Below are 13,058 nucleotides of genomic sequence, written 5' to 3'. Positions count from 1 at the left end.
TTTGCAAGTGAAGTGCTGGGAAGTTGGGACCACTCAATCCACGGCTCCTCCCTTGACCTGCACCCAACCTACTCTCAAACTGACCTTCCATCCTGGCCAGACAGAGGCTGGTTCAGAAACCAGTTCTGCAGTGCAGAGTGCACTGTCCACTCGGTCCACTGAAACCCTATTCCTGCACAACCCATGAAGGGTCTAAGTGGAATGTAGTGTCCTAGGTTGATTCCCTGTATTGGGCTGACTTTCTAATAATAATAATAGTTATATTTTTGCCCACTCTTGCTGATAAGGAGCCACCTTGTTATTATGTGGTCTCAGTCTGAGATGAGGACAGATCAAGGGGCTTTCAAAATATCTCCTCAGTTAACCAAACAAAAATGGGGTGCATTGCAAAACAAAGAATCAGTTTTGTGCTCAAGTGAGATAAAAGGCATTTTAAAAAGTCCTGTAAATTCAGTATTCCAAAAGTACAATCTCTACTAGTATGCACATGCCAAAAATCCCATTGAGTAGGTCTCTAGCCAGGAATGTAACACCTCCAAACTATCAGCTGCCAAAGTGAAATTGTATAGTTTCCCCCCAAATAGATAATAAAGTCTGCTTAATTTTTTTTACAGGGATATGCTGAGTCCTAACACAGCAATGGGACCTTCCAGAAAATAATAATAATAAAGCTTTTATTCTACTTTTCTTGGGATGCATTGTATTGTTTTTAAGCAACTATGGAATTGGAAAAGTTGAAACACTTACATTACTTTGAATTTGCATCATGTTCTTTGTAAGTTCAACATTCATGGCATCTGGCAGATACGTGTAATGGTGGATCAGATGTTTGTAGTGGGCATTGGATGCTATGTCTTGAGACTGTTTAGCAGCCTGGATGCTGATCATATCAGCAGGTGTATGATAGTTGGTCTTGGTCTTCTCATAGTCCTTCTTGTACTCCCGCTCAGACTGCAACTTTGCCACATTCATATAATGAACAAGTTTGGGATCATCATGCACACTTCTGAAACCAACATGTTTTCCTTTTGCTTTTTCATAAGCTTCTTTGTATTTATACTGGAGATAGAGGGAGAGGAGGGTAAATGTACTTTGCATATCTATTGGATATGTGTATTGATATCTAGATTTAATGTTTAGACAATAGAAAGGTGTCCTTTCTTGTAATGCTCTTTGGGGAAGGTACTGGAGGAGATGCAGGTAGTTCAGATGGGTCAGCCATCCCAAATGGAATCCCCAGTGTCTGTATGTATGCTAGACTTTCTTGGAAATCTCCCAATATTGCCCTACTACCAATGTAGCAATGGGGGTAGTAGTGGTGCGAGCACTAGTGTAAATAGGGCACGAGCTCCTACCCCTGTACAGAACAGATTTCACACAACACTATGGTGAAGGCAGGAGCTCTGCCAACGCTAGCACTTCCCCTACTGCACCAGTGAGAGAGCAGTGAAGAGAAACTTACAAAGGAAGTCCTGGGTTAACAAGGCCCATAAGTTATATTAGAACAATTTCCCAGCAACTGGTCAATCGATGGCAAATAAACTGAACACAACTGGCCAGCTCCCCTCTAGTGATTTAAAATAATTGGATCAGCCTCCAGTTTGTGCAATTAGCACAATAAAGCCTGCTGAGCCATAGGTAGGTTCCCCCTCCACTATATGGCAAAATATGTCCCAGGATGAAGTGTATCATGCCACTGTAATGTGCATGCAATAGATTATCTGGCAATTTACCATAGTCAGATTATGCTGTTTAACAGCTTTGTCATATAGCCTTCTATGACAAATGGATTAAAAGAGACACTACAGCAGTTTCCGTTTATATAAAGCAATGAGATCAGAATAAAATCGTCTTCCCATTTTGCTACTAGGACAATCTGTTTTATCGGGAACCTTCTCAAATCCTTTCCATAGAGTAATGCTGGCAAACCACCATAGCTAAAGGGAAAGAGGATCCTGTTGGAAGTCAGTCTCTCACTGCCCACGCAGGGAAGGTGGAAACAGAATGACACAAAACTGTGGGGGAAACTATGACCAAACAATGAAGCTGGATATATAGCATCTCTCCCAGAGCAGGCTAGCAACTACTGAGAGATAAAGGTGCAGGATCAGAGCCAACTTACAAAGCTAATAAAAATCACACTTAACTAACTCAAACCAGAGCAAGTGAAGGGTAATCTGCCTACTCTACAGACACCTCATTAGTGATTATGTTAAGAAAATTGAAGTAGAATAATTTCTATAAGCATTTTCAACAAGCTTTACATTTTAAAGGCCAGATCCTCAGCTAGTGTAAGTGGACATAGCTCCATTGACTTCAGCAGACCTATGTCCAATTACTCCAGCTGAGGATCTGGCCCTATTCTATTAGAGAATTTATTACTTAAACTAACATTTTGAGCCAGACTGAGAATCTGTTACTCACACTTCTGACTCCAAAGAGACTTCTTGTGTGAGTAACTGCTCGCTAATGGGAGTAAGGGGTTCACAATCTGGCCCATAATGTAAGATTTTTGTTGAGAAATTACACAAAATTTACCTGAAATTGATACTTACGTCACTAGCAATGTTTCTTGAGACCTTAGCTAGAGTAAATGGAATAGCATCACCTAACACATTGTTCCCCTTGGCTATCAAATCATGGTAATCTTGTTTATAATATGCCTAAAAAAAGAAAATTCAAATATTATTCAGGAGGGTTAATAGCACCATGTGAACTGCACGCAATTCAAATAGTTACTTCTGAGCTACTGTAAGTATTGCAGGATCTGGATGATGTAGTGGTACCATGCACCTCCTTCACCATTTATTAGAATACATCCACATTAAATAAGCTATATTGGTTTGCAAATTCAAATTATAAAATAACAATGACAGCAACTAGTTTGTTATAATTTGATTATGTAGAACTGCATCTGCATATCAACCAAAAGCCAGGTGAATTGCTTACATGGTATCATTATTGGACATACACTACTTACCACTACTTACACTACTCATCACTACTTATTTCATTAACAGCATGTGACTTAGTCATATACTTCAAGAAACCACTTACATCACTGATGTTAGCTGCATTATATCTGGCCTGGATAAACTGCGGGACATCTGGTGTCATGGTGTATTTATGTTTGACTTCCTCTCCTGAAGATTTGTATAACCTCTGCAAAACACATGACATAGTTAATCATTTCTTTCCAAGCATAATGAGCTCCAGATCACTGTGTATTAACTGAGGGCTCAAGTTTGGTCTCACAGACATATATTGCCACCTACCTCATAAAATCAGTGACTGCACTTTCATGCACAGGCTCTGATTTTACAGGCTATGTACTAGCCTATATGATATAAATATCATGCCATAAGTTGTTCCACCAGAGGAAAAGTACATATAGAAAAATTAAACATTAGTATGACACAAATGCACATAGAAACATACCCATCTGTGAAAGAGAGACAGCACAAGACAATGATAAGGAATTGTAATACAGAGCAGAACCTGGCTACCTTGCAATGACTAAAAGACATATTGAGAGTTATTGAATTTTATGAATTAGTGAAGATGAGAACACCACAAGGCAGGAAAATGTAGTGTGTCCATTACATTTTACATTTCTGGTTGGATTTAAGTATTTATGCTAATACTATACTTAAAATGGCAGTAAATATACTGTATGTATATTCTAAAAAAGACTTAGTAAAATGGCACCTCACCATAGTGTTTTACTATTAAGCCTTTTCCAGGACTGGAAGGTTTTTGTGAAGATGGCAGTGTATGGATTAATGAAAGGAAGATCAGCGAGATTCTCCTGTCCTTTTCAGTTTCATAAGTGCACAATGACCATTCTGATATGGGAGCGTGAACGAAAACTCTGAATCTGTTTTGTATGGTCACCCTTTATCCAGTGAAGCTAAAAGTGCTTTATTTTACAAATTTAATTGTGTCATCATAGAGGGAGGCCCCAATTTTTAAAAGTATTTAGCTATTGCTGCACTCTAGCATTGCAATGCCTAACTGGTTTAGGAGCCTAAGTCTCATTTTCAAAAAGAATTTAGGCACTTAGGAAACAAAATCCCACCGACAGTCAATGGGATTTAAGCTTCTAGTGCATATATCCCTTTTGACAATGAGACTGAGGCATTGCAATGCAAAGTACAGCAATGCCTAAATACTTTACAAATCTGGACTGGACTCCCTGGGAGTCAATAAGTCTGAGGGTGGAAACTTTTTGTGATATCTGTAGTTGCACATACAGTTGTAAAAATATTTTTAATTCATTTCAGTGTTCCAATTTAAAATATGGGCCAGATCCTCAGCTGATACAAATCAGAAAAGCATAGCTGTTTTGGATAAAATGCTGATTCTATTGAAGTCAATGGCAATTTTACCATTGACTTCAACAGGGCTGGGATTTCACCCTTTGAGCTATAGTGATTTACACTAGCTGAAGATCCAGCCAATACTGCTCTCAGTAACCACGGTGTAAAATGCTGGGTGAGATTTTATGGCCTCTGTTGTGCAGTAGATCAGACTAGATGATCATAACAGTCATTTCTGGCCTTAAAATCTATAAATCATTGGAATTACGCATAAGTCTATTGAAGTCAGCAGAGATACTCAGTACAAAACCCATTATACATGTTCATTGGGGTTTTGTCTGTATATGTTCATATCAGACTATATTAAAATCACAACTATAAAAACTGCAGAAAACTCCCACTGTTTTTCCTTTTGGTATGGAAATATCCTTTCCACAGATGTAATAACCACTTACAAGGAAATAGTGTGATTGTTTATTTCTCTTAAACTGATATGTAGATATAGATATTTCTGTAGACACTTCCTTATTTTGTCATGTTCTCCCATGCTTACTCACATCATTGAGTTGAAGTGTATTCTGCTTAGCTTGGACCATAACCGGGGAGTCCACCACACTGGTAAATTTGATGGTGTCTGGGTGCTGACGATATTTCTTCTCATTCAGGGCTTCTCCCGCTTTTCTAGCTTTCTCTACATCCAATGAACCAATGGGGATCCAGCCAATGCCTTTCATCCAGCTATCATAGTCATCTTTGTAGGCATGCTACAAAAAGAAGTGATCACACAGATCAGATAGTTATGTTTGCCTTTGCCTGATCACTCTGGGTACATTCTGTACAAAGAAGCATGTTACTTACATTACTCTGTATCTGCATCATGTTTTTGGAGAGTTCCAAGTTCATCGCATCAGGTAAGTAAGTGTAATTGTGGATCAGCTGCTTGTAATTAACATTGCTCGCAATGTCCTGAGCCTGCTTGGCAGCCACAACATTGACCATATCTAATGGGATGTTGTATTTGGTTTTTGTTTTCTCATAATCTTTCTTGTATTCCCGCTCGGACTGCATCTTGGCTATATTCATATAGTGAACCAGTTTGGGGTCATCCTGGAGGCTTTGGAAGCCAACAAGTTTACCCTTGGCAAGTTCATAGTCTTTTTTATAGTGGACCTGTCAAAGCACAATCAGACATAAAAGACACTTTCTTTAGTGAGCAATTTAAACCCCCATTTATAAGGAAGCAATTTGTAAGAAACATGCATTGTTATACCTTAATAGCCCCCTTTTTTGCAGGGTACAAAAAGCCAAAAAACACAAAAGAACCCCCATTTATAAGTAAGCAATTCTAGGGAAATTATAGCTATTAAATTGCAACAAATATAATTGTTTATCACTAAAATAATCGTAATGAAACTTAATACTTATATCTCTTTACATTTTCATTGCTGTACAAATATTAACTAATGAATACTCACAACTTCCCCTCCACCCACACTCTGAGTTAGGTATTATTATCCCAATACTGCACATGGAGGAGGAGGAAAGTTGGAGGTATATTAAGTGACTTCCCCAAGGTTACACACCAAGAATCTGTTCCAAAGCCCACTGAAGTCATTGGGAGTCTTTCCATGACTTTAAGACCAGGCTCTAATTACCAACAGAGTCATGATAATAACTCCGGCATTCAGTGGACATAGGACTGTGACTAGAACAGGAGAGCTCATTGCCTCTCTTCATAACAGTAGAGTTGGTGATGTTTTATTTATTCAATGCGTGTTATAAATGAGTGTCAGATTTTTCTTGACACTTATGTATCATTAAAATACATTACTTAAGTAACAAAACAATAATTTAAAAACGGACTCTATTAAAGCGTTCAGAAAAATAACCCAGCAAAGAATTCAATAAAATCCCGCCTCAATAAACAATCCCTCAGATGCAAAAGAAATGCAACCAATTTGAAAATAAATCATCACTACATGTAACTAATAGTTAAATGGGATGTACGTACATCACTGGCAGCCTGCCTAGCAGCCTTGGCAACTTGGATAGAAATAGCATCATTTCTTAGGTCATATCCTTTTGATTTTAAATCTTCCAAGTCCATTTTGTAGTAGTTCTGGAAGAAAATATCACTTTTGAAATAAAAATCTAAGCCTCCATTACTTTATGTTAAATCAAGCGCTCTTACTCCAATGTAAACTTACATCACTAATATTGTAGGCATTAACTTTAGCCTGGATAAACTGGGGCATGTCTGGAGGTAGGTGATAATTGTGAATTATAGCCTCACCTTTGGCTTTATATAATATCTGCAATAGAAAGTAAAAAATAAATTTGTCAGTCAAATGCTTATAAATTATAAATGCTTAAAACATGCTGAGTCATATAGCTTGAATTAAGCATCTTACATAATAGTAATACTTTTATGTGTACAATACTGTTATTTAAAAGGTGAAATCCTAGGCCCATTGAAGTGAATGCCAAAACGCTCATTAACTTCAACAGAGCCATAATTTCACTCAGAGAGTATAATACCTACATGTACACACACATACTCAAACCTGTGGTAAGTAACCATTTGAGTGACTGACAAAATCTGGTTCCCCAACAGGGGTGACTTTCTGGTAACAATGAATTGTACTCAGTACTTTTGAGAATAATTTCATGAGTGCCCTTAAGATAAAAGGCACTCAGTAAGGGGAGGGTCCTGTGTCTAGGTATCACAGAGGAAACTCAGATTACTTCAATTAAGTTTCACCTGCCTGAACTCAGGCTGAATTTGCCTGTTGTGCAGTGGAACCACATTGACTGAACTGCATGTGGAGATATCCACACCAATGAAGGGAGGGACAGGATTTGTCTGATAGCACTTTGAGAAGAGGTGAACTGACGCATTTGACTTCAGAATTCAATTTGTTAATGTATGTAAGTCCATTAGAAATATCAGCACTTACATCACTCCTCTGGGCCTGGTTGATTTTAGCCTGTACTACAACAGGCTCATCTTCAATCTGAGTATACTTAATAGTGTCCGGATGCTGGCGATATTTTTTCTGTTTAGAAAATAAAAAGTCAATGTTACATTTTCTTGATGGCTAAAAGTGCCTTTTAATCTATTTCCATTGCACCTCTTTGTAAAAGTGAATGTAATTTTACATCAGACGTGTCCTTATATACAAAGAAAATTTTAATCGTAGCGACATTAGGTATTTTCACAAACAAACAATTACTGTGTTGCATTTGCAACATTTGTGTGTATGAACATGCCACTGTACTTTCAAAATGGAAAAGCATATGGAGAGATATGACTTTGCACACTTTTGTTACCAGTTCATGCTCTCATGTGCATATTTTGCACACGCAACATAAGTGCACACATTTAAAATGTTGACCTTGGTGCCTATCTTCCATTGGCACTAATGGAAGCTCTTGACTCTATTCTGCTTTCTTTACTCCTTTATAACCTCATAGCATTCACTGGGTTGCACAGGCATGAGAAAAAATAGAATTTGGTCAGTATCTTCCATTTCCTATGCGCCACACTGCAATCTATAATGATAGTGATCATACTATGATCATTATTTTCAGCTTAGTCATTTATCCATCATCCCACTGAAGTCAAAAAGTAATCCCAAACAGACAAGTTTAGGTGAAAAAGACAACTGGAGAGAAAACATCTATATGCATAAATTGCAAACCTGGACCAAACTATCAGATTTGCTGTTAGGTAAATTTTCATTGCAGGCCTCAGAAAATTATATAAGCACTTGCCATTGGTTGTGTGATGTGCCTAATTTACTCCTAAAAGAAGACATCAGACCATATCCTGCAGTGTTAGTAGAAGTCAAGATGAATTTCAAAGCAAATTGGTGGCAGGATATCCACTAATCATTATGTTTATTCTTGTTCACTATGACTCATCCCGTCTAACTCCAGCCTATCATATGTGAAATATGAAATAATGGCAGCTCTCTGATTATCTGCTTATGGTTGTGATCTAAAAACTGAACAAATTTTGCTGAGATGCCTTTTCAACCTCAGGAAGATCACAAGGAAATCTTCTTGTCTTGCCTTTTTTTTTCTTTCTTCTTGGTTCAAAACAATTGTGGAAAGTGGGCCTGGCACTCTTTGTGTCAGTGATACTCTACCAGAAACGATGTTCGGCCTCCTGGAATTCTTGGCTCTTTATAGTCCCAAACACAAGAACATTTAAATATTGTGTAGGAGGAAACCAATATATGAAAGAACATGTGTTTTTAATATTGGTGAATATCAGTATTCATATCAAATACTCTTTACCCATTGGACTGATCTTGCAAGGAATTCCCATTAAAGTCATGGATTAGTTGAGAGGGTATTTCACATGTAAATGAACAGCATGATATACAATGTGAAGAGTAGTGCCTTGTTGCCTTAATATTGCCCTGGTGTGCACTCAGTTGGAATAATAATTAATTTAACTACATTATATTTCTTTACCTCATTGAGAATGTCTGTAGCTCTCTTAGCCTTCTCCGCTTCCATGGACCCAAATGGCACCCAGCCACAACCTTTCATCCAGCTATTGTAGTCAGATTTATATTCATTCTGGAACAAAGACAAATGAGGAGTTCAATGAAAAGAGAATGCTTCCATTGGTCTGAATTACCCATGTTTCAAACCGTCTTAGCTGTAAGGAAGCTTGAAATGTTAATTTTTATATTAACAAAACTGGAATTGCCTAAGAGGCAAAGGGGAAAGAAGGGAACGTCCTTACAAAATATAGAGAGGCCTCTATATCTTTACTACACCATCAGCATGATAGTCTGCTTCCTTCGTGATAAAAGTTTAGGTATCTGTGCTCCCTTGAATGCATTCATGAAGCTCCTGTTAACTTGAATGCATTCTCTTGGCACTGTATTCTATTCACAAAAGAAGACCTTTGCAAAGGTATAATTAAGGTTGGGAATATCTATACCTTAAATAAAGAGTTATCTTTTTTTATACTGTTCAGGTACTGAATTGCTATGGTAATAAAAGCCATAATAATGCTTATTAACTAACAGCTCATCATGCTACTTTGGTGGGGCTGCTAGCAGTGGAGACACATTTTGGGGTAGGGGGAGAAATCTCAACCGAGAGCAGCTGAGGCAGTGTTACATGAGCACCTCTCCTTTCTTCACCTCCAGCCCCCACTTTGCCTTCAGTATGTTGAGGCTGCTTCTTCTTTTCTCTCCCCCTGCTCCAGGGAGGGAGTGGAGGGGGGTCACATGCTGCATCTGGGCCTGGGCCAATGGATGGTACAGGTGGTGCTGGGCTAGTGATTGGCTCCTTTTTGGAGGAGGGGAGAGGGATTGATATAGTTTCCTGTCTGGGTAGAGTAGCCATTGTGGGCTTCCTGTTTCCTTTCGCACCCTTAAACTAGTATGCTGGATTTCTGGGGATGCCAGTACCAGGGTTGATCACCAGTTCCAGGGTCTGGAAGGGATTTTTCCCTTGTGGCAAAACTGCATAATGAGGGGTTTTGCCTCTGTCTCACATGGCTTATGGCTCCCCTCGTCTCATCTTTTCTATATCTGGCACTAAAAGAGGAGTGAGTCAGGATTCCTCCCATTTCCAGTAAGGGTCCCTTGGCAGGCCTGAGGGCACAGAGGGGGCATGGCCTTCACCGTCATCCTCAGGTTTATAGTACAGTGGGGTCTGGAGACCCAGTCTAAGAGTGGGAGAATTGTGGAATTCCACCACAATACAGGTGAAGGCTTTAAGCCTAAGACCTAGAGGGGGCCAACTCAGAGAGATGAAGGAAGGGGTCAGAGGTGAAGCTTGCCCTGAACCATGGCAACCCAATCATAAACATTTCAGATGAAGAAGACTTTTGATTGTTTTTTTAAGAAAGTTAGCAGCTGTATATTCTGCCTTAGAGGTCACTCCTAATTTCTGTCTGGTGCTTAGTGAAACACTCTTGCATATCATTTTTCAGTGCATATCTAAGACAACCCTTTTGACATACAATATTTGTAGCCTCGAGCATCTTCACGTTAGTTACAATGACAGAACTGGTCACTAATAGCACACATACTGTTAGTCAATATCATATCTTTCTAGAAGGCTTTGTATTTTCAGCACTTATGCTAACTACCAGCATGCTTTGCACTCACACTTCACTTACAGTGAATTGTAAGTAACCTGTTTGAATCAGCAGAACCTTCATAGAACTGGTCCATAATACCACACATATCAAAGCAGGACCACTTACATCACTCTGCATAGAATAGGCCTTCTTTGCAAGTTCCACATTAATACTGTCAGGAGGATAAGAGTAATTATGTAGGAGTTGCTTGTAGTCTATGCCGCTCGCGATAGCCTGAGATATCTTAGCCTGAGTGATTGGAATCATGTCCAGAGGCGCTGTATATCTGCTCTTTGACAATTCATAGCCCTTCTTGTATTCATGCTGTGAAAGGAATTCAATACATATGTTTTGGATTAACACAGAAAACAGTTTTTTAAAAACATATTCTTTTCAGAAGAAAGCTACCTCCTGGCAACATCGAATGTTTCAATAAGTGCAATATCTGCTAACTCCATGAGATGTATTAGAAACAGATAGAATAATAAGGCACAGATTATTATTTTTAAAAAAGTTCCTCAGATACGAAATGGTAAATAATTTGCTGTCATTAATCTATATTTTAAAACTACTGTTATGAGATATCAGCAAATGTGATGACCTCCACCATTAGCTGTCAGAAAGATTTAAGCTAAGAGTGTCCAACACCAGAGTACAGACCTTTAGCACTTGAGCTAAGGGAGCAATTTCATTAGCTGGCAGCTAATGAAATTAGCTAGTAGCCTATTATCTTTCATATTACCCAGTAGAGAGGGATACGTCTTATTAATCTGTTACACAAACAAGCCACATTCTGGATAGAATTTCACCCATAGTTAATTGGGACTGCACACTGAGGACTTTCAGAGATGCTATATGGTGGGGAGGGACCAGACACCATCAGCTGTGCCAGAGTGTAGGTGGTATCACAGCTCTGCATGCAGGATAAGGGTTCTGCGTGAGACACAAACAGTTGGTGCATGGGGAGGGTTGGAGAAGAGCCATTCCCCCACCTACCTTTACATTTTCTAATTAGCCTGTAAGTGCCTCAAAGCCGTGCTTTTGTCTCTGATGTCTATAAAAGACCTAGCACACAGTATATAAATGAATAAACAACAACGATAAAAGAAAGACACTTACATCACTCTGCTGTTTAGCCACCTTTGCAGAATGTAACATCTTGGGATCATCATGAATGCTCAGGGCTCCAATCATTTTCCCTTTACTTAGTTCATAGTCTTTCTTATATGCTACCTGCACAGTGAGAACATATATGTGAAACCACACTTCACATTCACAGCTAAACTACTGTGGCTACATTCATATTTCATACTTACATCGCTTGCAATTTTACTATTAGCTTTAGCTGCAAGAAGTGGAATTGCATCAACTTTGATTTCAAATTTCTTAGCTTTAGACCTCTCCCAGTCATACTTGTACCAGTTCTGCGGACATGAAATAAATGAAGTAAGATATGACATCTAATACTAATCCATCAATTAGAGGATAAAATAACAATTACTGTCAATATTTTGGGCTTCTAATTAACATGTTGATTGTTTAGAACATTAATTTAAACCCAGTTTATCATATCAAACTTTTCAAGTTTAATTCTCTTTTATACAAAGACTATTTTGCACCATTGTTGAAGTGGGCGTAAAGATAACTGATTTCCACTTTAAGGCCATTCATTTTATACTGACAATGGTTCAGGCTGCTGGTGAGCTGTGACCACTGCCCATCATTCTTCACCTATGTTCCTCCCTCTGTCTGTATCTATCTGTTGCCTCTTGTCTTATATTGAGATTGTAAGCTCCTTGGGGCAGGGACCACCTTTTTGTTCTGATTTTGTACAGTTCAGTGGGGACCTAATCCATGAGTGGTTCTACTAGGTGCTATGGAACACATATCATTTTTTAGTTACCTGGAGTTTTTTCACATCTCCTAATATTTATTCTTGTCATCAGTATTATTGAGAGTTCTTACTCCAGGTGCAAGTATAAGTGCTTTGTTATGAATGTTTCATGTCATCTACAGGAAGGTGTTACATTACTACTTACATCACTCAGATTATATGCATTGACTCTGGCCTGGAGGAATAATGGAGCATCTGGTGGCAGGTGGCATTTGAATTTCTCATTTTCGTGTTTAGCTTTTTAATTCAACTAAAAACAATCAAAAATATTCACATAAGAAAGGTACAGCTCATAGGACAATAGATAGGTCACAGTGATTGGTTAATACAAGAGGTAAGCAAGTGGGTACATTTTTGTTTCAGATCAAATTTCAGTTTTATAATATTCTGTTTTTCCTGTTTTTTGCTTATCTGAATTTGAGATATATCCTCACCCTATAAGCCAACACCTCATATGCTGTAAATCAGCATAGTCCCACTGATTTCAGTGGAACTACGCCAGTTTACACCAGCTGACACTCTAATTCTCTGTCTTTAGTGCACTCCCTAATGCAAGTTAAACAGGTAGGCCAGAATTTTTTATTTTAAGAATAAGAATCCTTATCCAGGTCTGAAACAGTTACATTTGTTATCAGTAATTCAGCTCAGTTCTAGTTAAGTAACATTTTTGAAACAGATGTTTATTTTTGCATATCAAGTAGAAAGGCAAGAAAGTAGAAAACGTAGTGTATAA

The 13,058-nt window shown here is 38.4% G+C and overlaps 1 protein-coding gene across 1 annotated transcript in view; it reads right to left on the bottom strand.

Moving 5' to 3' along the window:
• Positions 1-12,569, bottom strand: part of NEB (nebulin) — a 170,535-nt gene extending 157,966 nt beyond the window's left edge. Inside the window, exons 1-13 of the mRNA XM_032780956.2 lie at positions 12,471-12,569; positions 11,748-11,855; positions 11,551-11,664; positions 10,558-10,755; positions 8,802-8,909; positions 7,277-7,375; positions 6,527-6,631; positions 6,331-6,438; positions 5,178-5,489; positions 4,877-5,083; positions 3,058-3,162; positions 2,556-2,663; positions 748-1,059 (exon numbers count right to left, since the gene is read on the bottom strand). Coding sequence (XP_032636847.1) covers positions 748-1,059; positions 2,556-2,663; positions 3,058-3,162; positions 4,877-5,083; positions 5,178-5,489; positions 6,331-6,438; positions 6,527-6,631; positions 7,277-7,375; positions 8,802-8,909; positions 10,558-10,755; positions 11,551-11,625 — 1,737 coding nt within the window. The 5' untranslated portion in view covers positions 11,626-11,664; positions 11,748-11,855; positions 12,471-12,569. The remainder of the gene's footprint in view (positions 1-747; positions 1,060-2,555; positions 2,664-3,057; positions 3,163-4,876; positions 5,084-5,177; positions 5,490-6,330; positions 6,439-6,526; positions 6,632-7,276; positions 7,376-8,801; positions 8,910-10,557; positions 10,756-11,550; positions 11,665-11,747; positions 11,856-12,470) is intronic.
• Between the last annotated feature and the right edge of the window lie 489 nt (positions 12,570-13,058).

Source organism: Chelonoidis abingdonii, chromosome 10, assembly GCF_003597395.2.
Source record: "Chelonoidis abingdonii isolate Lonesome George chromosome 10, CheloAbing_2.0, whole genome shotgun sequence".
Classification (NCBI taxonomy): Eukaryota; Metazoa; Chordata; order Testudines; family Testudinidae; genus Chelonoidis; species Chelonoidis abingdonii.
This window is presented reverse-complemented; position numbering and strand designations above follow the sequence as displayed.